Below are 25,784 nucleotides of genomic sequence, written 5' to 3' on the forward strand. Positions count from 1 at the left end.
ATGCAGATAGGCTCCTTTCGGCAGAGGGTGAACGGGGTGCATGGCGCGCTTGAAGGTAGCTACGAGAACATTCCAGAAGTGTCATATTATGTGTATACTGCTATATGTATACATATACCTTCGGGAAATCGCAAAGATGCGTATTCGTCGCGTACCTCGCAATATCCGACGTGAGCGTCTCGCCAGTCGTACGTGGCGACGCCCTTGTTTTTTTCTTTCTTTCCTTCTTTCTTTCTTTTATTTCTCCACCACCCGACATGCCCGACCGAAACTTCGTGGCCATTTGCATTTTCACCGCGAAATATTCCATGTACCCTATCCCACGTTGGTATACGCGTATAGACATATTCGCGTAGCTAGATAGGTAGCTAGCTATTGCATCTTACCGAAAACCGTCCGGATATACTGAGACCTGTACACCGTGTGAATATTGTATGGGGCACGTGGAAGCAGCCCGTGGGACACTTAGGCGAGGAGGCAAAGGATATTAGGGTGTACATGGGAGATGAAAGGAAGAAGTGATTTTGGGCGAGGGGGGGGGGTAGGGGTTCAAATATAAAAGAAGGCGTGGAAGTAAAAATGTTGAGAGAGAGAGAGAGAGAGAGAGAGAGAGAGAGAGAGAGAGAGAGATATGAAAAAACAAAGAAAAATGATATTTTTCCTGAAATTTTCTCAGACTATAAAATATAGGGTTTCTTTGACGCCGTGCGCCCTATCTCGTGCTCCTTGTACCCTGGGGATGTCGCCGGGGCGACTTTGGGAGTAAATTTTAGTGAGTAAAAAAATCTGTTTTCAGGTCGGTTGGGTTAAGGCTGACACCAAAGCCATTCAGGCCATCCACGATCACGTTATAACGCATAATCCACGCGTTTCCGTGTCCCACGGTGACCATTCGACCTGGAGCTTACACATCAGGGGCGTTCAGCTGGAGGACGCCGGAGTTTACATGTGTCAGATTAACACGGATCCAATGAAAAGCCAGGTACGTTAATTCTCTAATACTTATTTAAAGAAGCCTCGGGGCGCCCGTAAGCCAGCCAGGACTCCATTTCACTGGACACTGGCTGTAAGTCCAGGGTATTGTCCGGTTTTTCCTATTGAAAGGACCCATTGTCCATCTCTTAATTTGAACCTTTCCTCAGTCCTGCCTTTCATCTGATCGACCGTGTCCTTTAAAATATGACGGTCCCGCGACTTCAGTCTCTGGACCGTTGACGTCAGCGGTACAATCCCACCTTCAGTCACCGATATTCTCAAGAGATAGCGAACTGGTCCAGGTGCCGGCTGGCTGAGTTCTCTGCGTTAATTAAAGGTTGTCCGCTGGGAACAGACTTTGGTACAGACTCCAGGATGCCGTTGAAGGAGCGTCGAAGATCTTCCATCAGTGCTGATTGTTAATCTTGAATAAAAGAGACGGCATTAGCAAGTGAAAATTCTTTTGAGGATTCTATCAAGCAACGTACGTACTCTGCCGTTCTGTATAAATAATCTTTCATGGATTTCAGTCTGCGGAATTACACTGTGATCTTGTTGCGCTCGCTCGGATTCGATCTGGACCGACGTTCCTGGAGACTACGAAGAGGAACCGTCAAGGACGTTGCAGGAGTCGCCAGTCTTGTATATCGAATACACGAATGAACAATTAGATTAAGGAATAATTTTTAAACGAGCACAGCGTCCAGAGAGAGTTGGTTGGAATATTTAAAAAATTGTTTTTAACATAGATTTGCCAAAAAGCGAACGGCTAGCAAGATCAAATCTTAAGGTTATGTCTGTAACGAATATTCGTCTGAATGTACAAAACAAGATTTGCACTTTCCTTGGAGGATTAACTTTTTGCCGGTCGTTTATCAGTATTAAAAATACATAATGAGGTAGATTGAAAATTATAAATACGTATACTCAATGCTCTTTCACGAAGGCATACCTCTGCTCGATAATGTTCACTCGATCGTTGAGCGCACGTCGATTACGACGAATGAAAATAATACCTGTTCCTCCTCGGCGGATGAACGTCCTTACCCCGAATTATCGATTAGCCCAGATGCTCGGGAATAGTAGCGCCAGGTCCCAATTAGTAATTTCACTCGAGTTCCACGGGTTCACCGCAATTCGGTGGGGTATTTCCCGTTGGCCTTTCTAGTAACGCGTTCGTTACTGAAAACGTTTGCGAAGTAGTAAAAGTACCTGGGCGCATCTGCCGACCACCTGCGTCTAAATAAACTCCATAGCTCACGGGCAAACTTGACTGACTCGTATACCAGTAGCAACAGAGATACAGAATGAAGTACCAGCCACCCTGGTCCATACCTATTCTCGCGAGAAGCCGTCATCCATTTATGATGACGAGAAGGAAACGGAAGACGCGGGTATGAGAGGAAACTCTTGCGAGGTCCCAGGAGAATCAAAGGAAGAAGAGAGAGAGAGAGAGAGAGAGAGAGAGAGAGAGAGAGAGAGAAGAGCCAAATCAAAGTTGTCGGAGAAAGAAACAGATATCTTTTTCTTTGACTTTTATGTCCAGCTATATAGAACAACGGGTACCCGTTGGGTTGCGCCTATGGATCCGGCTTTATTTATTTTCCCGGTCTGCGACCGCGAAGTAGAAAAAGCTTTTCCATTGGTATCCGGGAGATGTGAGAAAATCGCGCGAGAACGTGAAACTGCGCTTGACGAAGAAGGGGGGCTTACGAAGATACGTAACTTATTTAAGGGCGATATGGAAAAAAAAAAAAAAAAACATGAGAACCACGTAAAACGGCTGGTATCAACTGGCCGAGATCATCGGTTTGCATTGCTGCAGCGCTGTCGCATTTGGTCGACACGACTTTTAGCTGCTTATTACGTGAAATACGCGGTGGTCGTTAATTAACGAAAATCCTTGCGCCATTCTTGTACCTTTATAGTATTTTTACACTAGTGTTCCAGGTTTTTTTACATTCGCATCCTCTACGTCCGTTTCATTTTCAGAGCCTCCAGCCAGCCGGGTACGGGCCTTCCTTTTCCTTAAAAAAAATATCCAGGGACGCTTGTATGTATCTTGAAATATCTAGGGATTTTATTTTTCCCTAGATTTTTCTTTGATCCTTTTCTCTCGTCGCTACAGAAATTGAGGAACGTATATACGTTTTAGCAGGTGACCGCAATTTCTTTTTTTTTTTGGTTCTTTCCTTTCGTTGCCTACTATTTTACAGATGTTCCCCGCGCTATTGATATTCTTCATGAACGTTAATGCTTTTATCTCTTTCGCGAGAATAATGTATAATTTCTTCTTTATTTTTTTTTTTGTCATCTTGCAATCGCCAGTACGCCATGGCTACACAGAGTGTAACGGAGAACGTATCTCCCACGGGAGATTTCGCAGAATCCCCGCGTAGAGCACTTTGCGTTTTAGCGCAATCTCGACGGTAAACGTTGCCGTGATTATTCGCGAGCGATTCTCCCGGAAATTTTTAAAGCTAGCAACTTCATTCCACGTACAATACAAACACCCGGTATAACGTGGCACTTGAATGTTTCGTTTTGCAGACGGGGACACTCTCGGTTCAGGTGCCACCTGAATTTGTCGACGAGGAAACCTCCAGGGACGTCATGATCAGCGAGGGTGGTCAGGTGAGAATCTTTTCCGAGACACGTGATAATATTGTATACACGGTGTCTCGTAAGTATTCTTGATTTAAGCTTCTCGGGATTTTCAGGTAACGAGCGAGTAAATGGGTAACTGATGTTGTTAGGAGAACGCGTGAAATTCGTCACTCCTCGAAGACTCGTTGATTCTGGCTCGTCTTGCGAATTCGTTGATATCCCCTTTCTACTTGTTCCAGCCGTTTCTTATCGCAGGAAACTTCTATAACGCGAAACGTCAGGAGCGCGAAACTAAGAGACAAGGACGAGACGCAAAGCCAGTTAGCGCCGAGAGACGAAACGACAAACGTTTGAAAATGAAGAGCCGGCAAAACTCGATTAACGTTCATTTGCAAGGAAGCTTACCGTTGTCTGCGTTTCTCGAAATTAGCTTTCGAAGTTGCGCCACCGTCTTCTAGTTCTCACGGTACGACTCGGAGTACGGGTTTAGTAGTCGAAGGAAGATGGAAAGGAACACGTGGAGGGACGTTCTCGACGTCACGACGCCTCTTTGTTCACGGATTTGATTTTCAACGTTGGATAGGTGTCATGGCTGGAAATTATTCCGGAGTCTCTTTGATTACATTTATTTTGGTCTTACACGCACGCACACGCACTCGCAAGGTATTTACTCAATTTTATTTTGTTTCATTATCAGTTAATTCTCATCGAATCCAATCTAGATGCTTGCTTCTACGTCCACGTGGTCCAGGGTAACGGTACGACGAGGAACACATGAAAATTGTAGAAAGCAATTCGAATGGGACAGTGGTAAAACAGCAATACACAAGACATAAAACGTTAGCCAGTGGGAAGAGCGTGAGAGTTGTGAGAGAGAAAAAAAAAGGAAAAAAGAAAATAGAATGCAAGTAAGAAACGAGAGAACAGGAAGCGTGGAAGAAGAAATGCCAAGCTATTCGTAAATCTGCGAAGAATGATCTAACCAGAAATAAGATGAGTTATGCGTGTTGCAGGTAAAGTTGACTTGCCGTGCTCAGGGCATACCGACGCCGCGCGTCATGTGGCGCCGAGAGGGTGGAAGGGAAATTATAATTCGCGAGGCGTTCGGCGCCAGTACTCTCGGCCAGAAAACACGTGGTAAGTACGTTAAAGGAGAAAAAATCACGTATATACATTCCCATATATAAATTGCAGGAAAAGCAGATAAAAATGTGCGAATGGAAGTACGGAAGTGGATGAGCGCCAAATCGATCCACGGTGAAGACCTGCGGATTCATGGGGGTCACGATTAGAAGCAATATTCGATATTTCAGCGTCCATTGACAACGTTGATAAACTTAGATAGCTCGTAGATTACTCGGAAGAATTATATACGGATAGTCTTACCGCCAAGCTGATAAATGTATTCTGGAATATCCAACTATATATTTAAGTGGGTGGGACGGTACGTCGTCTGGTTTAAATGTACGGGGTGTTTGATAAGGGTGTGGATTTGGTAATGGGGGACCGGGGTAAAGTCAGTTTGTGGCAATTTTCATCTCTAGTACTCGAAACTCTCGACCCTTAATTGACGTTCAATTAATTCATTGGGCAAGGGTTCCGTGTTAGATTCATTCTTGTACATCAGCCCGTAATGTGTAACAGCTATCGCCGTGCACATTGATACACAATGGGGCCTCTGCTCCCACGGTCCGACCGTCGCGTTCACAAAGCCATCATGAATGAACCGCATACGCGTATCGCTTCCCGCGAGCCAAGCGCCTCTAACGGATTTTTCGCGAACTTTTTCGAATGGACATTCCTTCGCGTTAAATTACCAACCATAAGCCCTGTTGCTCGTCAGATATAGAAATCAATGTGATTACTCACGGATGTTATTGATTTTTCATTACAGTGAGTTCCGTGGCGCAGTTTCAGGGTGAAATCTTGAAACTGACTAAGATCACAAGAGGCGAGATGGGAGCTTATTTGTGCATCGCCAGCAATGGCGTTCCGCCATCTATAAGTAAACGTATCACGGTTAATGTTCACTGTAAGTAATTACGACTAATTAACAGTGTACCGAGATAGAGTATGCTCGTTCACGGTGTCATTAATATCTCTTTGAATCATTCAATATCAATTACCGTTTGAGGGTTTTAATTATTTTACCCTACAATACACTTCGTAGAGGAAAATGATATTGTCAATGGGTATTAAGGAAGCATGATTTTTATTGATTTTCATATAAATCTTAGAGTGTCAGTATACTCGTCTATACAGCTGTCTGGTGGCAGTATGGTTTGCCTGGGAGTGAGTAGTACGCTAGGAAATCGATCCAGGGTTGGGACGTATTGGTAGAATAGGGTAGTAGTAATGCATCTGGTGCGTTACTGCGGTAGCCGTAGTAACTGCAGCATCTCAACTGGGGCTGAGAGAGAGGGAGTGTATCGACGTCAGATTGTATCATAGTATAGGAGTAGCATTCTTGTTAATAGGAATAGAAAAGGTGTATTAGCAATCTTACTGATACCACCGATGGCACTAGTATCACGGCTACTAATACTAAAACGACTACTAGCGTTCTAAAAAATCACAGAGTCTAAAACGGTTTACAGTTCCCCCGGTGATTCACGTACCCAATCAACTGGTTGGAGCACCCCTTGGAACTGATGTGGCTCTGGAATGTTTCGTGGAGGCCTTCCCCAAGTCGATCAATTATTGGGTCAAGGATAATGGTGAGTTCATCTTCTTGTTAGCTAACAGTGAAGTTCCTTTGAGCCAAGAACCCGTCGATGGCTGTGAGCTTGTGGATTTATGGAAATTCGAATAGATACAATTTTACAATAGATAGTTTACAAATTATGGCTCTGAAGAACCGTTGTGAGATGGATTCGTGTCTCTGTTTAATGTTAATATATATATATACACACACTATTTTGTGATTGTGAAAATTGTTATGAGAGACTCGTTATTGCTTTGTGAAAGGAGCTATGATCATCTCCAGCTCGAGACACGAGGTTCAGGCACTGGCGAATTCGACCTTCGAGGTCAGGATGACGCTGACCATACGCAATCTTCAGAAACAGGATGTCGGCTCTTATAGGTGCGCTGCGAAAAATTCTTTGGGCGAGGTCGAGAGCAGTATTCGATTGTACGGTGGGTATACCGAGCGACGAAATAGCTCTTGGAGCTAAATGTATCTTTATTATCGGACTGGCTGAATAACTTATTACATCCGTTCGGAGTCTAGTCCGAGATTGAGGTCAGATTTTCTTTTTTCCTTTTTATGCTATCCCCGTTATTCGACGAATACCTTCGGCAGTTATTTTAATCTTGACCCTTTTATTATTATATTATTTATATATTTTTTTTTCTTCACTTCTCTTCGTTTCTCCTTTCTCGTCGTACCTCTTCTCACGCAGACTTCTCAGGATAAATGGTCCCTATGCAAGATACGGAGTGGTGCCGACACGGTGATAAAATACTGGCCAAGTAAAATCGCAAAATTAATTTCACTCGGAGGTACCCTTAGGATCTTGCGCCACCTCTCCTTCCATCTTTTTTCCACTTTGTTCGTCTTTTTTCAATCTTCAATCTTTTTTTCCCCCTTTTGAGGGACAGGAATTTCTATCGTGGTTGTTGATGGGATCAAACGAAAGGAGTGCGTAAGTGGACAGGGCGCATGCGCAGATGATATTGTTTGCACGTTTAAAAATTGCAGAAATTTCAATGCCGCAAAAGGCCCAAACGGCGACGCGACCGATATTCTCGGACGAGGAGGAGGACGAGGGATCGGCGTCGGAACCGGAAATCGGAGAGAGCGGAAGTCGTTCGCCCTATTCGTTGGACAATACTGTACACGGACATGTGGGTCATCATACGCCGTCGGCATCGCCGGCTCTGAAGACTCTGAAGAAGAGGCCTCAGAATTCATTGACATCAGCGGGAATAGTATCGAGAGTACGTGGAAACGCGATTCTTGTTGTTTTCGCGATTTTGTTTCGCTGGTAAATCCGCCAGATGGCGATAATGAATTGGCACAGGGTTTTCATATCGATATTTTGCACTCGTCTGCCCAGGGTATGTGGCAGAGGGTTGCGAATGAATTAAGAGGGATGTAAAATGGCAAAGGACGAAGAACACCAGTGTGAATATTTATTTTTATTTCTCTTTCTCTCTCTCTCTCGCTTGTGATTCGTCGCCGTCTAACGGCAGTAGCAAGTGTCGCCGTCTGGCGGCGAATCACGAGAATTCTAATTTTTGGGACCTACGGTCAGATATTGTTTGTCTTCGGTGGCGATGTATCGTCTTCCCTGAGTGGCTTACCATTTCTAGTTGTAATAAAAATGTGTATAATGTTCATGATGGTGGGACTATTTATTTTTCCACGAAAAATTATATATTTACTATCGTATGTCTCAACAATGCCTTTTGCGATAAATTAAAGAGAATCACAGCTACCCATACCGAGAGGTAATCGAGGTCAACTGCCAAAAATAAATCAACTACTCCCAGGTCATACCGGGTTCGTCAGAATCCGGTGATATGAGAATTTGGTGACGCCCGCCTGGCTTGCGGATTGTTCTTGGATTTTCTTTATGGGTGTCGAGTAAGGAAAATGCATTACAATCTATAGTATAAATATACATCAAGAGTGAATATAATTAGTAATAAAAAGTATTAAAAAGGCAATTACAGAAAGGTATAGGAGAGCCCCCGTACAAGTAAGGCAATTTAATGAGAGACAAAAAAAGTATTCCAATAGCTCATCAATTCTGGAGGCAAGGGCTTGATTGTAGAAAAATTAATTATACCTTAGTGAATCAATTGAAGTGGATTAGCCACTGTACTAAAAGACTGTTACCAACTAAATCCTGTAGGCAGGCAATATCAATCTGTGAATAATTTTCTTATACGCGTGCCTGGAATATTGTAAAAAGCGTAAGGAAGAAAAGGGTAGAGCCAAACCAAGGGTGAATCCTTCGAGAGTATAATCCGTTTCGAAAGTGAGAGTTTAAAGGTCTTTTCCCGTCCTGGGAGTTATCCTCCGCTGACAATATCCTCGTGAGAATTCTACTAGCACCTTTTCAAGGATATCATAGCGGAAAACTACAAGCGTCTCCGACATTGAGAAAATCCTTTTAGTATTGTTTCACTCCCGCCGCTCATCCTGTGCCAATGACCTCGTGAAAAGATAACAGCGCAATTGTCCCTCTCAAGGATAATATGAAATAACTTTGCTGCAAAAAGGATACCAGTCCTCGTTCGCGTTGGGCAATTCGAATCTGAGATGATTTTTCTTTGATCCTTCCGTGCAATAAGTAACAATAAGGAACACCCAGTGATGTTATAAATATTTTAAATAAGAAGCCTCCGTAAAGTGGCCACCTGGAGGATAAGCAATTTTCGTGGTTAGGTACGCTAAACGTAATTTAAATCTCGAGATGGAATTTATATATATATATATATACACACATGTATACAATTACCAACCGTAAGAAGTATATGGCTGGAATCTTTTTCTAACGCGAGAATAATTCTTGGAGGCCGATCCTGGGACGGTCATCCTTATACCCTTTAAAGAGTCTGGCCAGGATCTTAGTTCCTTCATAAATAAACACAACTGCTCGAACAGCTGGTGCAGACGTAATTCATCGCGAATTAATTTAAGGGCCGTGCTTTCGTTCCCGCACTGGTACTTTCATTAAGGACCGGTGGCGCCATTTGGTGGCTCGCTTTATGCTGATTTTATTTCCTTTCTTTCGAGAACTTGAGATCCCAGTAATTCCGCGGTATTATTACCCGACGGTAGCTGTAATATAATGGTTACGTGAAATGCGAAGCATCGGAATCATCCCCCGTCAGATCCTCCGAATCCACTTCCAATACCAAGAAGCCACAGGGCTCGGCAGTATCAATTTGAATCGAATGTGTAATATTCCGATATGTCGAATTCTCTGCCGTTCTTATTTTTTGTTCTCTCTTCAGTACCATAGGAAAAGAATGAAAATTTCGTGGAACCTGGAAAAATCTTTAAACTGAAAAATAAAAGGGTGCAGGAGGACAAGTGCGAGGAATCCATTTAAAAATTTGCCTTCGTCTAGCACCAGCAGAACCATGTAGCCTACAGGACCATGTAGCCTACAGGACCATGTAGCCTACGTAGCCAGACTGGGTATAGCCCACCTGGTAGCTGCCTGACTGGGTAGCGAAGGTAGAAGAGGTTGAACCTTGGAAAATCTGTTCAATATCGTTTTATACTTCTTAGGCGACATAGAAGCGAGAGAATATGCCAGGTTCGCTCTCACGCACGTGCACCGCCGGCGCAAGGCTAACAGTCAAACACTTGGCACCAGCCGGTGCCTCGTATGTGACATGAATATTTGTTTCTAATAAAATATGCTGCATCGCCAACGCCATTTGACGTCGTACCTATGCCCTGTACCCGGCCATTCCCAGATTCCCTTTGATAACTGTCGGAGAATTTCCACGAGGCGCAGGTAGGTGCTACACATGTCTATATACGACGCTTAGTATACTATACGCGTCCGGAAAAGTCGTAACGCTAAATTTGGCAATTTCCAGTCGATAGAGTGACAATTTTGGACGCGAGTATTAAACAGTAAAACCATTTCAGCAACACGTTAAAAACAGTCACTCGCATCGACAACGCAATTCAGTGCCTGCGGCGAGTCAAAATTGCCATTATGGTTTCAGTTTGTTTTCCTTCCTGTTGTTTTTTTTTTTCTTCAGTATGTTCTACTAGTGTCCACAATATTCGGTAATGGCATTGGACATCGTACGTGTGTTTCTCTTCGTTTTTTCCTGCAATATCACAGAAATAACAAAAAAATTAAAATGATCTCGCTTTCACGCTGACAACACGGATTTATTTTTCTACATGCCTGACAAGAATATCAGGCAGAACAACTGTAAGGCAAGATGTCTGAACTCCTCAGTCCTTCGACGGGAAGTCAGGCGAGGAACGATAAGTCTCATATCCGCTAAATTTCCGCCGAGGAAGAAACATTCGCCGCTTGGAAAGTGATGTGCTTTCGTTCTGACACTCTTAAACAAAATGAAAAGTCAATATCATCAGGCATCGTCCCTTGTATATACGTTAAACCCTCTGGCACAAAATGATTATCCTACCGTTGAGGTTAAAGTGGGCTGGATATAGTGTAAAGCCTTTAAATGAATTCATATTCACGATGCGAGAACCCTTTTCCATTTGAGTGCCAAGAGCATTCATATACATAGCGAATGAGTCCCACATTAGGTTGGGACTACATACGTGTGACAGGACGTGCTAGTGCCTCTCGTGCATGGGTAGATCGTGACAGGTTGAGGTTAGGAAGCCAGTTGGAGTCCTGAAAAAGTGAGTGTGAGTCTGCTGCGTTGGAAGAAAATTAGTGGAAGTGGTACGGAGATAGAGTAAGAGAATGATAAAGAGAAAGAGGAAAGAAGGAAAAGAGGGAAGAGAAAATGATATAGAAGGACGTTAGTATACCTAGGTATAGTAGCTGCGTTACCAGTTCTCGCTATCGAGCTTGGGAAAAAGCTTCGCGAGGGCGCGGGGACTTTCTCTCCCACCTCACGTGATTTATAACCCCTGAAGAAAAGCTCCCGGGTTCGAAGGAATCGCATTTTTCCATTCGCCCGATGGCAAAAGACTCGCGAGGACAGTGGCGCGCTCTTGTGGCGCCGTGGTCGAAATAAAACTGAACGTAGTTCTCCATCTCGTCGCTATACACACAGTATGCAGTATTCGTATATTTTCTTACATAACACAACGTAATAGGAACTACGGTATATCGATGCTTTATTTTTTAACCGATACGCGATCAGATGTACTTGTCTTTCTATAATAATAATTAACAATTTTGTACGTGAGTTTCCTATCTTGTCCAAAGATTCGGTAAGATTTTTTCCGTGTCCGATTTAGTCCGTATGGCTGCCCGCACTCGATGACAGGAGAACGTCGTAAATTCCTTCCAATTTGCCGAAATCGTAGTCTCCTCTACTAGAAGGAAGTAATAGGTGTGCAACAAGATCAGCTTGAGTGAGAAGAGGTGGACAAGACGTGAAAGAAAGACGGGAACGGTGGTACGCAGAGGAAGAAGGGAAGAAAGAAAAGTGGGCGCTTTTATAGAGACACTTCGCACGTCACATTAACGACGAAATGGATCACGTCCTTCCGAGCTCGTAAAGTAATGCCCCTGGACTTTGTTTACTTCCAATGAAAGTACACGTAAGCCGTTTCGTCCACGGTCCGCTTTATTCCTTTTCTACTTCCTTTTGCTATGCTCTCTTCTAGATCCTCTTCATTGGTTCATAGTCCATCTCCTCTTTTATACATCTGCTTTGCGTTTACGGTGGAATAGAGACTGCACACGTCAGAAACGAGAAGAAAAATCCTGTCAGATTAAAAACTGTCTAAGGTAAATTTTTTCTTTTACGTATTTAGAAAATCCAGGTAGGATATGTTGACTGGGATTTTTTGTTTTCAATTAATTTCAAGACAACCTAACCCTGACCTAACTCAAGTCTTACTTTCTCAGGAAGATAACTGGGTACATATACACGTCTACGCGAGCTCGTTCGGGACTCAATGATTTCGCTGAAGGAAACGGCGGGACGTGCTTCAGATTTTGCAAATGGAAAGCGATTTTCTGGTGCAGAGTGCGGAGACGGAAACCCATCAAATCGAGCGAGACGTTAAACCGGAATTCGCTAACCCAGTTCCGGGATCGTTTTGCTGCTCTTGAATAGTTACTCGATACACAACCACACCTGACCAGGTTCGATTATAAAGTTTTCACGAGTCTTTCAAACTACGGCATCGGGCTTTTCCTTCATGGATAATTATTTATGATGCTTCTACCTTCCCAGTCCTTAAGTTCTTGTTCTCGTTTGCGGCCAGACGCGTCCCGATGAACGATATACGTACCTATGAATCCGATACAACTCAATAGTCTCAATTCGTCAATACATTCTAGTGCATCTCAACTATTCCTCACTGCAATTTACCAATACCGATATCGTGTGCCCGTGATGTCACGATTAATGTCGTTAAACTGCTGTCCTCGGCACGCCCATGAAATGGAATTGTTTTTTAAACGACAGTAATTTTGTTTTTGATTCAAACTCCGAAATTTGTTATTTAACACGGCGGTGTCTTATCCCGATATTTTATTCATATATTCGAGTAAATTTTTCTACCTGCTTTCATTTATGCTGTGGACCTCTTCAAAAAGTAAGATAATCTCGAATTGGCCGCAAGTTGCTATGGAGGCGCAACAAGTGGGACACAGCTACACGGTCACTATTATTTTCAGTATCCATCTATAGAGATAACTGAATCGATAAAAATTGCATTTCCGACAACAATTTACGTCAAATATCAAATCTATTTTCCTCGTTTCATGATCTCGGCTGTTCGCAATATTCGATTTAACTACCCAGTCCGATCGGTAGTTATACAAGTAAAAGGAATAATAAATAAAATAATAGTCCTGCACAACGACCTGGATTTATTAGGAAAATTTGAATGATCCCGATCCACGTATAATCCACGCTATCTCGTGTCCTATGAATAATCGAGTGACAGGTGGAGACGAGTAGGTGACATTTGAGTGACGTTGGAATCTGACCGCAATGTATTGTGCATTATTGATGCTGCGCATGCATCTACATATAGTTAAATATATAGGAGAGAAAAAGTCGAGGATTAAAGCCCAGAATTTACGTGCACGCAGCATCCGATATACATATGTGAATACATGCGTCGACTTTACATGAAAACCATCCGATTATTCATTGACTCACGAATTATACCTAAGTGTCTCCCCCTTGTCAAACGACAGCTCGTGCTTGGCATTTCAAATATTGATTTAAGTGGGAACAGAACCAATCTGGAAAAAAAAAATTACCAGCATCCCTCCAGATGCAGATAGTATTTGCAAATATTTCTTTCACAAAAGAAAAATAGTTTACTTATTTCTACGTTAAATGTATATTTACCAAAACCCAATATAAAAATTGCTACAAAATATATATTCATTATGGACGAAATGTATAAACAATATTATCCTGTATACGTAACGTTAAATATATTTTTCTCTTTATGCCAATAAATATGGGATATTGTATGCATATCGTTAATTATATAAACATTTTCTAATTATGATACAGTAATCGAAATCATTGTTGCAGGTATTATCCATCTCTTGAAAAAAAAAGGGACAAGTCGCTCAAGCAGAGATTTTCAATAGCGACCAACAGTCAGAAATTCTACGCAGCTGAAATATTCTCATGAAAACTAATATTTTCCGGGTTTTCTCGAATTTCGCCTGCAGGGTCAATGCAAACAGGCCGAGGAGAATTGGCCCGTCACACGGCAAATATTTATTTTTATTTCTCATCGGCGCATCGAGCTGGAGTTGTGCAGTTCATAGTTTTTATTTTATTTTTATTTTACATCAAGGTACCGTTTCACATATATATATATATATATATTTATTTATACACAGGCTTATTCAGGCCTATTGCACTAGCCGAAATTTCTTTGAAAAATTCTGACTGACCTTGTACCTGATATTAAGTGCATAGAACATGGTACGTACAATACCTTTATTACGCTTAACACATTTCTTTCTAGATCAATCCAATTTCTATACTACCGTAATCACACGGTACTGGTTCCCGTATTGATACTGACAGTTACCAGGTAACAGCAGTATCTGTATTTGGATAAAGGTCGACGAAGAGGATTTTGAAGTCTAGAGGAAAAAGACAAGGAAGTTCGGGAGTTCGCGTCCTGCCGTAGATTTAAGGACAATGAGGATTTATCGGCGTGGAGGTCTTGCGTCGTGGGCGGTCCTGCAGTCCGACTATTGGATGCTGTGGATGAGGAAGAGAGAAAGAGAGAAACATATATATATATATATATATATATATATATATATATATATGCACTACACAAAAGAATGAGTAAGTGAGTGAGTACAGAAGAAAGATAGTCAGAGAATGAAATTAGACGGTATAAAAGAGCGAAAAAGAGAGAGAAAGAGATATATATATATATATATACATATATATGAAGATAAACAAGGACAGAGATATGAATCCACAGACTGAATGCACAGTCGTACCTATCGAGCGTAAAAGGATTTTCAAGAGGTGAAAGAAGATGATCGAGAAGGGGTCATTGATGGTGGCACAATGGGCCGGTGAGCATTACTTTCTGAATGACCCTCGTTAATCAGAATAGCTTCCCGCGATGCCATCGTTGAGTCTCTTCCCTTCGGCGTCTCTTCAGACCCATCATCTCTCCACTTCTGTTCCGTCCTCGAGCTTCCTGTGATATTACGCCTTGCGTATTATGACTTCATATAATACCAGCCTAGCCCAATAACGAGTAATATAATTCGGAGCCTCCTTATTATCAGGATACTCATTGATTAGGATTGTTTATCCGGTATATTTATGAGCTACGTAAGTACAGTAATACTACAGATAAGCTGGATGTTATTGCTTAGCATTTATATATTAATATTGTATACTCCTGGTTCTAGGGTGACTGGTGTGTACGCCTCTATAAACGGCTATTGTAAAATTCAGAAGGAAGTTTAAAAGGGATACAAGGTATACGTATTGGTATGCAAAAAGAAGTCCTGGTCTCAGGTCGACCTGCCAGAGCCGAGTAGCCGACACTGCCTGGTGAATCCTCTGGACCCCAGGTGGATGGCAGTGCTCTCCTGTCAGGCCGCATCCTATTAATTTTACCTTACTAATCTCCAATTTGTGTCTCCTTACTTTCTAAAGTATTGCCACGCGGGGTGGGTCCAGTGGTTCTCAGAGTGGATGCTGAAAATTCTTCCACTGGGTCCAGGATCCAGGAACCGGCAGTTTTGATAATATCCGTTAGGTCGATCCTGGATGTTTCTGAGGACTGAAGGACTCTTGGAGATCCTCGTCGGCGATGCCCGTGCCACTGGTACACAAGGTGGATGGGAGACAGTTTCGGCAGTCCCTGTGTATTTCATGAAAACGACACCAGGCATAGAAGTCATCCTCATCCTCTCCGTCTGCTAGGCGAAACGCCACCCGCTGTGCTGCCTATTGTTTCCCCTCTTTAAACCGTGAAATTCCCTTTTAGAAACTTCATGCCAGTTATTGAATTATTCGCCAGATAACAAGTCCAGGTGGTTGCTGCGACGTGGAGATGGGGCTGCAGAGGACCAGGGTAGATTGAGAAGACGGTGGGGAGTGACTGAGGTAGACAAGTAGGAAAAGGCACGGCTGAGGGGCAGGAGGAACCAGACTGTACCAGGGGGAAGGACAATTGCCAGGAAACAGCTCGAGATAACAAACTACAACAACAACAACAACAAGAGCGACAAGCATGACGAGCTTTAACAGCTAGTGAGGAGTGAGTTGCAAACGGTTGTAAGGGATGAAACGAAGGCCCGTCGAGGAGGCGGCGAATGAGCGTGAAGACGTTTGGGGAAAGAGGGTAGCTCCTTCTCCACCCTCTGTCGTCTCTCTTCAAACCGCAGAGATTTTCTCAACCCTCAACCATCGGGGATTCCCCTTCTTCCTCGAATCCGTCCGTCTGTCTTTCTCTTGCTGCTCTCCTACTCTTTGCCTTCTTTCTTAAGATTATCCCTCTCTCTCTCGCTCACGTCGTCACTCATCTTCCTGAAACCTCCCTCAGCTATATACCGTAACTCGAATGACCCTCGGAGCACTTCATCCCTTATCTTTATGGTCTCTGGCTCCGTATTAGCTTCGAGAGACTGTTAATTAACAGCTTCCTCAGAGCCAAGGATTTCATACCAAATGCGATGCTGGACATGGACTGACTAGCTACGGCGTTAAGGAATCTTTAGACACTCTTAAGGGATAAGGCATTGTATTTTTGAACTCGAATGTACTCGGACGAACATAATGGGCTTTCGTCTTGTTATTGGAGTTACGGGAAAGGGAAAAGAAAAAGTTAAAAATATCTATATTGTAAGATCATTTATAATATACTGGTTACAGCCGCTACAGTGATACCAGGTACGTGGTAATAATTCAAAATGGGATATTTTTCTGAGGCTCAATAATTAATAACGAAGGTATTTTCATTGTCAAAGGAGTTGGAAGCGTCGCGATGCGCCGTACCGATCGATCCTCGGCATCCTTGCAGGAGAATTATCGTCGTACCTAATGAAGGATCCTTAAAGGAGAAACGCTCCTAAAATGCACCTGCGGTGCGACGCGCTACGTGGAATTTTCCTTTGCGGAAATATCGCGTTGCTGGGGCTGGCTATTAGCGAGGAGGTTGTCTGTAATTAAATGTCTCCGGTACGCGCTAATTTTCCTTGATTACAGATAGCTGCTCTATGTCGCCTACGTTTGCGTTTAGCCTCTTTTTTATTTTATACATTACGCCCTTAGTTTTTTATCTTGCTCGGGTTCTTTTAGGTTTAGTTAGGAAATGGAATTTCAAAAAAAAACAATGGATGCGGAACTTCGACTACGTGAATCATAAATTAAGCTAATTCGTATGAAATTTAAGGTGGTTCGATCACTCGAACAATTTCAAAATATTGATTTGAATTTTTGTATATATTCTTGGGAGGTGCTAAACGATCGTGCGTGCAAATTTTTGTAATTATTTACCGTCTAGTTTACGAGATACACGAAATTAAAGCAGTCAAAAATGTACTATACAGATATACTACTCTTGTTAAAATAACAATAACGTTTCGAGATATTTCAGCTTTCAGGCGGTAAAAGTGGATAAGATTTCTACGAGACACTTCTTTCGGATCAAACATTACCACAATGATTTTTTAATTGATAAATTTTAGAATTTTTTTTTTTCATTCTTTTACTGCATCATTTAGATAATGTACGGACAACATTTTTTTTAATTATGGATCTATGTTCTTTGGCTTGTCTCAAGGAGAACACCTTACATAGGAACGAGATACATGAAATTCGCAGGCATTGGAATACTATTATTATGATGTTAGACGAATTACCATAAAGAAATTTTTTTTAAATATACTAGAACAAAAATCCTTTGATCCCTTTAAAAATTTTTTTATCACATTTAGTAAGTCTCGTATATACATAACCAGGGATAAAAATTAATTCTTTATTCTTCCGGTTGATCGCTCAAATTATGTTTTTCATTTGGTTTTATGTACTATTTAGGGGGGGGGGGTTAATAACCCGAAATTCGTTTATTAATTCCTGAATAATTCGCGCATGACAAAATTATCCGGCCCGCACTGGATACTTCAACAGCATTCGGATATGTATCATATACGTGCATATTCCACTGCTCACTGGCAAATGACATTTCCGAAAAGGGTAATTACGTCAGTGTTACGCACGTCCGTCTAAATTACAAATGGACGTTTGCTAACTTTATACGAACCCTACCTCGATAGGCACATTGTGCATAGCGCAAGAGAATCAGCAACAATTCGTTTGGTAAGCGCGAAAAAAAAAGGAAATGAAAAAATCAAAAGTACAGACCAAAGGCGAGCCAGGGATACAAAATCAGTGGATTAAAATTAACATTTTTCAGATCAGTACTTTTGAATTTTCGCGGACATATTCAAAGATCCCTGATCGCCATTGTGCTGGAAGTTTGTCATTGAATTTCAGGAGTGCCATCTAGTCTCGCGGTAGGGCACCGTTTTACACCGGGAATCGTACTACTTTATCCATAATTTAGTTAAGAGCGTCATGCGTGTGACGTGCACGGCATAGAATGGATCGGAACAAGCGAAGCGCGAATAGAACTGGCGTACGGCCAACCCTCCTGAGTCCAGGATTCGTGTAAGTGACTTATTATCCAGCCCTTATATACTATATAAATGAATATATGTATAAATCAGGTATACATGTATACCCTCAGTGACTGTGGCTCTGTGTGTGAATATCATTCGTGTTGCAATTATCCAAATAAGTGGACGGAGATGATGACAAGAGGTAAGGTTATCTCTTGTTTACCAAAGAGAATAAAAGATTTTAAAGAGAAAGGAATCAGCGTCGCGATAGGAAATAAGGTGGAAGTGCAACTTGCTAAAACTTTGCTTGTGACGTGATCCCACGCACTACTGAAAACTTTGTTAACTCAACCTAACGTAACCTAACTTTGAAAATCTCGAGTAACAATCTAGTCTAGGTTCCCGGACGTCTCTCTTGGCAATCGATGCGGCGACATCAGGGAGCAGAATTCCTTTCTGAAGCATTCTCTTTTATTACAGTGATCAGGCTTCCTTGCTGTCTTTCTCTCTTTTAACTATCGATGCAAATTTCTATATCTGTATACATTGAAAGCAGCAATATACTTGATAAGCGAAAGAGAGAATTAAAAGAATCGACAGCTATGGAAGAAAGAGGAATCACGGAGTGACAATGCTGGAGGAAACTATCATGAAGAGATTAAATTGTTTACCATTGAGAGTAGTGTATGTAGCAAGGGAGGTTCTGAACACAGATTCCTGCATCGACCATTACCGACACTTCGAAAGCCTTCGAAGGTTCGTATCCGTGCTAAATCGTTGAAGATCGCAGATTTCACGTATCGAATTTTAGGAATTTTACGTTGGATTCCTGAACACTGTCAGTTGGCTTCTTTCCATTTTTTTTCATACATTTGTTCTCTCTCGCTTTACTCCCTGACAAAGGGACGAATGCTTTTGAGAAAATGGACGCCGTCAGTTTTCTCAAGGGACGCCCAGTCGTGAACATGAATATAAGAAATTTTCTTAAACGTTTCCCATCTCATCGATATTCGATCGACAGTCGATTTTGCTATCGCAAACGGATATAAATGCATACACCAAAATGTATAACCTGACTAGCTTGGTCCTCGACTACTTGAGTTATGTACCTTACTTCCCAAGAGAACGAAATACATTTCCGGGTATTTCGACGATGTAAACCGGAAGTGCATAATTTCGCTCGACTGTAACCTAAAAGTAGATAACCATTGAATAACCTCAAATCAATGCATATTAATTGATCGAAATGAATCCAAGTAATTTTAAACCTCTGATCTTGTTGTTACAGTTCAAGTAGCTGAAGTTGACGTGGAATAACTCAATGTCTGATGTCTGGCAGATCAATGGCTTAGATCCTAAAGGTACATTATCTTTAAGGGTAAGCAGTGCATTCTAACTCGTGCCGAGCCTTGGCCAACATAAACATAACCCAATTTAATCAAGAGCAGCCAAACTACGAGCCAAGTATCTAACCAAACAATTGAATTTAAGGTAACCCTGTCTATACATATACAGGGTTATTCAGGAGTATTACGCTAACTGAAGTTAGCTTGTCCATTTGATTTCAATGGCAGAACTCACTTCCGATAGTGTGATACTCCTGATTGGTCCTGTACATCGAAACGAGTGATTGGAATCTCCGAAGACTGATGGGAGCATCAGAGATGAAAGGAGCGACGTGTGAATTTCTCATTATTATACAGAAAAAAAAAAAAAAAAAAAAAAGTAATAGCTGGCCCTGGCAGGCGCTTCCGGTACCCTCTAAGGGATGCAGAGTAAAGCCGCACCGATAATATAAAGATTCACTCAAGAAGCCAGTCACGTCTCACTAGGTAATATATGCAGGGAAACTGAGTAAAACAAAACAGTTGTACCGAAATTGAATACAAATTTTCAGATGCAAAGTAAAAGGACGACAGAGACAGAAGAAGGAAGTGGACCCATTCGAGCAAAGCAGCGAGCGCGTGAAATGCGCGGGAAATTCGACTGTGCGTAACAGCCGTAGCCACGTTAATATATTTTCCAACTGAAAATATTTTCGAGGGCCAGAACTTGCGGAATCCGATGATAAAAATCCATACCTTCTTGTAAGGGCAGAGAAGAAGTTTATCCAATTGAATCTAATTCATTTAAAAGTTTGTAAGTAAATCTTTTAGCTTAAAAAATTCAATATCACGCTTACTCGGCAACAACACATTCTGCTTTATTATGTCTGATGATGTTTAAGAACACGGGAACCTTATTTCGAATTTACGAAACTTGGCAATTTATAACATGCCCATAGTTGTACTGCTCTTAGTGTGCAGATGGGGGTCGTGGTGTAACTGCACTGTATAATTGGGATGAATATTGAGAAGTTGGTAGTGGAGTTGTAAGTAAACTTCGATGCCTCCGGGCGGCAGTGCTGCTTGAGAGCGGAGACGTGTTGCGGACAGACCTTCGCTTCCCTATCTACCTTCTATACCTGGTACCTATCTTCCTTTCTTCCTTCCTTCTTTTCTTCCTTTTGTTTCCTACTACCTGTCTAACCTCTACTTACCTATTGCTACCGTCTCACCGATCCTAAAGCCTTCACCCTGCACTCTACTATCCTTTTTATGTTCTCTAGAACCTATTCCTGATACTCATCCACATGACGTATACCCACCTATCATCTACTATCTTAGACGGTTAGGACTAGGACACTTTGCCTAAACTCTTTTTAGGTATGGACTAGGTCGAGTATACGTGATCTTCTTTTATTCAATATGATTGAGTGATTTCTTTTTCATGGTTATGCTCGCTTTCTTATTCTCAATATTTCAATTATTTTTAAGGATAGAAGAAGCAGCACGAGGGCGACCAGCGGACAAGGATCACTGATAAAAAATTCGTATCGGCTTGTATGAGTAAGTAGATTCGCCATTTGGTATCCACATTTATATACAAATATAGTTGATGCTTTTTGAGGCCAACAGACTTACTATTCTGTGTCGGTTCATATAACGATAAAGTCTACTTTACGTGTTCAAGCAGCTTAGGCACCTACACTCGTATGCCACATCGGACTTGGGAACGTAAAGAGTTGGGATACCGAGGCAAGAGGGCATAAAAAAATGGAAAATAAAGAAGTACCCGTAAACCAGAGCACCACTTGTGCTTTTCTGGGTATATTTGTCCAGGTATCTATATTGAATTCGCTAGGATCGATATCGCTGTTTACTTGTTGCGCAAAAGTGCCCTCGTCCTTCTGCTGCCCTATTCGTCATCAGGGTACATACATCTAATATATCTATTACGATCTTTCTTAACAGAAAATTCGACGAGTGCCACAAAAGGAGAAGAGGAGCAAAAAGTTTATGAGGCTCAGGGTCTAGCGTCTTCGAATGAAAATTCAGGCAGAAGCGAAGAGGAGAAGAATGAGTGAAATGAAGATCCTCAGGCCCTCGTTAATATTCATCTCTCGAAAAGCAATCGGCATGGTTCGCCTGATTCTACCAAGACGCTTCTGATGCGTGATACAGAGCAAGACAGAGAGGTGAAATTATTGAAACTTAAGAAGAAAAAGATTTACCCACCTGCTGCCCAGTGTTGCAATATCCACTAGTGAACGTAAAGAAGAAGAAAAAAAAAATCTTACTCTTGTAGCAACAGCTACAATAGCTAATGAAGATGTTGAAAATGATAATGAGAATGATGATAATATTTCTAATATCAGTTCGGTTAAGTTATAGCTTTTGAAGACAGTCGAGAGACCCTAGGAGCGATCCGAACTTTATTCTATCTTCGAAATTAGTTCACCCGTCTTGGCACGTCTTTGTCGAGCTGTTGGTGATAAAGTTTAGTATGCTAATTCGCAGAACAGCTGCGCAACTCACCCGCCACCCTGAGCACCAGTCCTCCAAACCAGTTCAGAAGCGTGCAACCCCTGTCCGACCACGAATACCCTACTATCCTTCTCCATCATCCTTGAGGATGGAACTACATCTTCTTCAGAGAGGTTCCTCTTCGTCGCGCTTACAGTCGTTCCTCTTGATCGCTCCACGGTTCGTCTTCCAAGGTGGATGATGAAAATCTGTAGACTCTACAAGACAGAGAGAGAGAGGGAGAGATAGTGACTTAATGGGAAAGTGGAGAGAGCAGAGGCGAATGAGACAGAAAGTGCCCGAAAATTATTGAATTTAAATTGACGCACTTAAAATTTAACTTGCGACGCCTCTCGGCATCCTGGATGAATTCAGAATACAAAGAGACCTCGCTGCCCTCGGTACTCAGCATCCTGGTGAATCGGAGCCGTTTTACGTCCTGGAGAAATTTCGTATTTCCAGCTGACGATAATCCTAAGTCGGATAAGACGAGGAGAATCGGTGCTCCGAACGGAACGAAAGGGAATGGAACGGAACGCGGAGTTACTGAAATTCGAGGAGACTCTTAATTCCATCTCTCACGGATTCTCTCTCGGATCTTTTCGTTTTCTTATCTCTTTCTTAAATCTTCTCTCACTCCCTATTCAAATCCCGAGTTTACTCAAGGATTGTTTGTCTAGTATTTATTTGCTGTTTTTTTTTATCTTCTCTCGCCCCAGTTTTCATTCCCTTCTTTACCTTTCACTTCAAACAACATTAGCCAAACATTTGGTGGATGCTCTGGACCACTTTTCTCAGCATCCAAGATTCCACAGGATCTCTGAAACATTTATGTATCACTATGCCAGGTCCTCGTGACTTTAATTTATTCAGGACCTTTCTGAATTTTTCAGATTTCACCAGGATCAATGGCTCGTCTCCACCGGTGACTGCTGGACCATGATCTTCAGGTTGATATTCTGTCACCGATGACGTTTGTCAGATTACGCCAATTGGAGAACGTTTAAGGCTCATTTAAGCCGACGGTATCGAGAATCGTGACGTGTTAGCTCACACAGTCCATCCGCTTGGAGGGAAACTGCGTTAGAGGTATTCAGTGAGCGAATGAATAGGGACCAGGGATGGCTGGCTGGTTGGCTGACTGGAAGGGTGGCTGGATGGCTGGCTGACTGCCAGACAGCAAGTAACTTATTATATCTGGCATTAAATTATTATAGAGCCCGCCCGACAATGGGCACAGCCGAGTGCATAGGAAACGATTAAGCCGAACCGACAGATCCAGAGAATTGTGGAAGGGACTCCTCGTTTCACGCCACCACCTCTGGTAATAGTGCGATTCGTGTGAAGCAAAAAAAAAAAAGAATATATGAAATTATGACCAAAAAAAATAGAAGAGTGGAAGAGAAAAATTATAAAAACCTACTCTTGCCATCTTCGTTCGCCCACCATCCTCTTCGGATGGACTTTGTGTGACGTGGAGAATTTTTTTAATTTCAAAAACCAAATTGCACGAAAATTATACCTACCCCTATGATAATGTACGCCCGTTCTAAATGGACCGACTCGCGACGTATAAATCACATCACCCACGTATAAAATACCGTACACTGTATAGGGTGAGAAAATTAGAATATTGCTTGAGGGCTCGTTATTTGAATTTTTGAATTTTCACAGAAATCGTCACCGTATACAGTAAGTATTATATATTTTTTCAATATGGAGTTTTCGTAGATTGGATTTTTTTTTATACAAAATTTATTATCTTTTGAATAAAGGTGCGTCGCGACACACCCTGTATACTCAGAATATGCATATAGATGCGCAGACGTACATATGCATGTTTCACGTAGGCTCATCTACGGTATTTGCGGCATGAACGGAATAAAAAAAAAGTGCTTAATGCTCATATTATAAACATAGAACACAGCCCGACCGCAAGGCAATGACATGCACAATATTAGTGTCAGCTTGGGGACTGGTTTAATCGCTGGTGCTAATATTACCCACGTGTTCTCGTCCAGCCTCCCAAGCCGCAACCCCCTACTCGGCAAAGTTACCCCTACTGCTCTTCAGCCGAACTCCAAACCTTCCTACTATGATGACTCTCTAGTTCTGCCTATTCCACCACGACAAACCGCAATCGATGCAAATGTATATTTAAAGCGGAAAATAAAGGTCGACTGGTACGCCACGCGTGCACGTCAGTAAATAATGACAATGGTGGCCGTGTAGGAGTAGCTGTCATTTGAACAGGTGTGGAATTCAAGTAATTGAGACGGTTTTTCATATTTTACAAGAACTTTCAACTTCTATTCTTGTAAAAATATCGTTTTCGAATTTCGTACGAACCCCTTGGTTTACTTGCGGTAGATGCTGTATTCTGGAAATTGCACGATGCAGCAAGGAAAGTTTGTCTCTTACAATGATATTCGTTCTTGGTAAATTGCTCTCTTGGGAAATGTATTTGCAGTACTTTTCGTAATCTTCGGGAATTTAGCGTTAAAAGATAAAAATTTATGTTTTTAATACCTGAAAACATACTTTTTATATGCTTCTTATGTTTTTCTAATTGCTTCATTGCTATTATGCAATGACTGCAAAGTATTCATTAAGACAGAAAAATATTTTTCTTATTGTTTTTTAATTTTTGCCATTCGCGAATAGCTGTATTACCCGTGAAAAGAAGAAGGGAAAAATCAGTTGCACAGAATTATTGAAAATTCGAAACGTGGAATAAAGTTTTCCAAATGTTACTAAATATTATTGGATCTTCATTTACTTTCGAAATTTATTTAAATATACCGAATTGAAATTGTAGAATGTCGAAAATAAATTACGCTCAAATTGAAATATTAATAAACTACGCGTTCGGAATGTTAAAATAATTTATTAAATCAATAAAGTTAAATATTAACATTCGGAAGTCAGAAATCCTGTCCAAGAATAATTAGAAGTACTGGAAATTGCCCAAAATTGTGTGCGCGCAAATTATTCGCTCAGGACTCCGCGAGTGGGAGCAAGCGGATGGTGGGGGCGCTCGAGGCAGGGCCCGACTCCGAGCGCTCATTCTTCCTCGAGCCGGTCTCCTATACTGGTCTCTTGGAAATACCCCTCATATTCATTTGCAACCTTCTTCTTCCTCTTCTTCTATATTTATTTCTTCATTAATTCCTTATTTCTTCATCTTTCATTCTTCACTTTCTTATTTATCTCTTTCCTCATTTCTTCTCCACTTTTATAACTCGATTTCTTACTTTTCTACTTCTTCACTTTTCTATTTCTATCTTCATTTCTTTTCTCTCGTTTCGCTTTGTTCCCTCTCACTTTCCATTGTATTTGTCTTACTTTTCCTATTCCTTTGGTCGGGTCGAGCATATTAATTCAAGTAGTCATATAAGAGTAGTCATCCGGTTAGTGCAGCTAGACTTAAGACCATGGTGTCGGGGGTTGCCCTTCCGCCTCTTCCGCTGAGCTTGCTCAGTGGTTGGTGGCAATTTAATTTCTTTCTTATTATCTTATTCTCACTTCTTCATTTCTATATCCATTTCCAACCTTCTTCGTCTTCTATATTTATTTCTTC

General features: G+C 41.8%; 1 protein-coding gene and 3 long non-coding RNA genes across 10 annotated transcripts in view; 3 read left to right on the plus strand and 1 right to left on the minus strand.

Annotated features, from left to right (window-relative positions):
* Positions 1–7,924, plus strand: part of LOC107269569 (lachesin) — a 22,728-nt gene extending 14,804 nt beyond the window's left edge. For 3 of the 5 annotated variants that reach the window (XM_015743570.2, XM_025086876.1, XM_015743571.2), the window contains exons 4-11: positions 797–982; positions 3,526–3,609; positions 4,596–4,719; positions 4,777–4,839; positions 5,477–5,614; positions 6,180–6,299; positions 6,550–6,720; positions 7,286–7,924. In XM_015743570.2, the coding sequence (XP_015599056.1) occupies positions 797–982; positions 3,526–3,609; positions 4,596–4,719; positions 4,777–4,839; positions 5,477–5,614; positions 6,180–6,299; positions 6,550–6,720; positions 7,286–7,575 (1,176 nt within the window). In that variant the 3' untranslated portion in view covers positions 7,576–7,924. The remainder of the gene's footprint in view (positions 1–796; positions 983–3,525; positions 3,610–4,595; positions 4,720–4,776; positions 4,840–5,476; positions 5,615–6,179; positions 6,300–6,549; positions 6,721–7,285) is intronic. The other 2 variants (XM_015743572.2, XM_015743573.2) reach the window with 2 other exon arrangements.
* Positions 7,925–10,482: 2,558 nt separating this feature from the next.
* On the minus strand, positions 10,483–11,212 carry LOC107269587. The gene is made up of 3 exons (XR_001538081.2): positions 11,075–11,212; positions 10,717–10,934; positions 10,483–10,632 (listed from the first exon to the last, which is right to left on the minus strand). It is a non-coding gene; the product is annotated as an uncharacterized LOC107269587 (long non-coding RNA).
* A 297-nt stretch (positions 11,213–11,509) lies between these two features.
* LOC107269571 lies at positions 11,510–14,033 on the plus strand. 2 transcript variants are annotated; one of them, XR_003060231.1, is made up of 4 exons: positions 11,510–11,815; positions 11,882–12,005; positions 12,126–12,365; positions 13,780–14,033. It is a non-coding gene; the product is annotated as an uncharacterized LOC107269571 (long non-coding RNA). The 2 variants fall into 2 exon arrangements; XR_003060230.1 differs by lacking the exon at positions 13,780–14,033 and having other exon boundaries at positions 12,126–13,543.
* Positions 14,034–19,868: 5,835 nt separating this feature from the next.
* Positions 19,869–23,813, plus strand: LOC112494623. Of its 2 annotated transcripts, none has more exons than XR_003060228.1 (5): positions 19,869–20,498; positions 21,176–21,247; positions 21,375–21,520; positions 21,653–21,876; positions 23,098–23,813. It is a non-coding gene; the product is annotated as an uncharacterized LOC112494623 (long non-coding RNA). The 2 variants fall into 2 exon arrangements; XR_003060229.1 differs by having other exon boundaries at positions 21,181–21,247.
* The last annotated feature ends 1,971 nt before the right edge of the window (positions 23,814–25,784 follow it).

Source organism: Cephus cinctus, unplaced genomic scaffold (genome assembly GCF_000341935.2).
Source record: "Cephus cinctus unplaced genomic scaffold, Ccin1 Ccin1_scaffold0678, whole genome shotgun sequence".
Taxonomy (NCBI): domain Eukaryota; kingdom Metazoa; phylum Arthropoda; class Insecta; order Hymenoptera; family Cephidae; genus Cephus; species Cephus cinctus.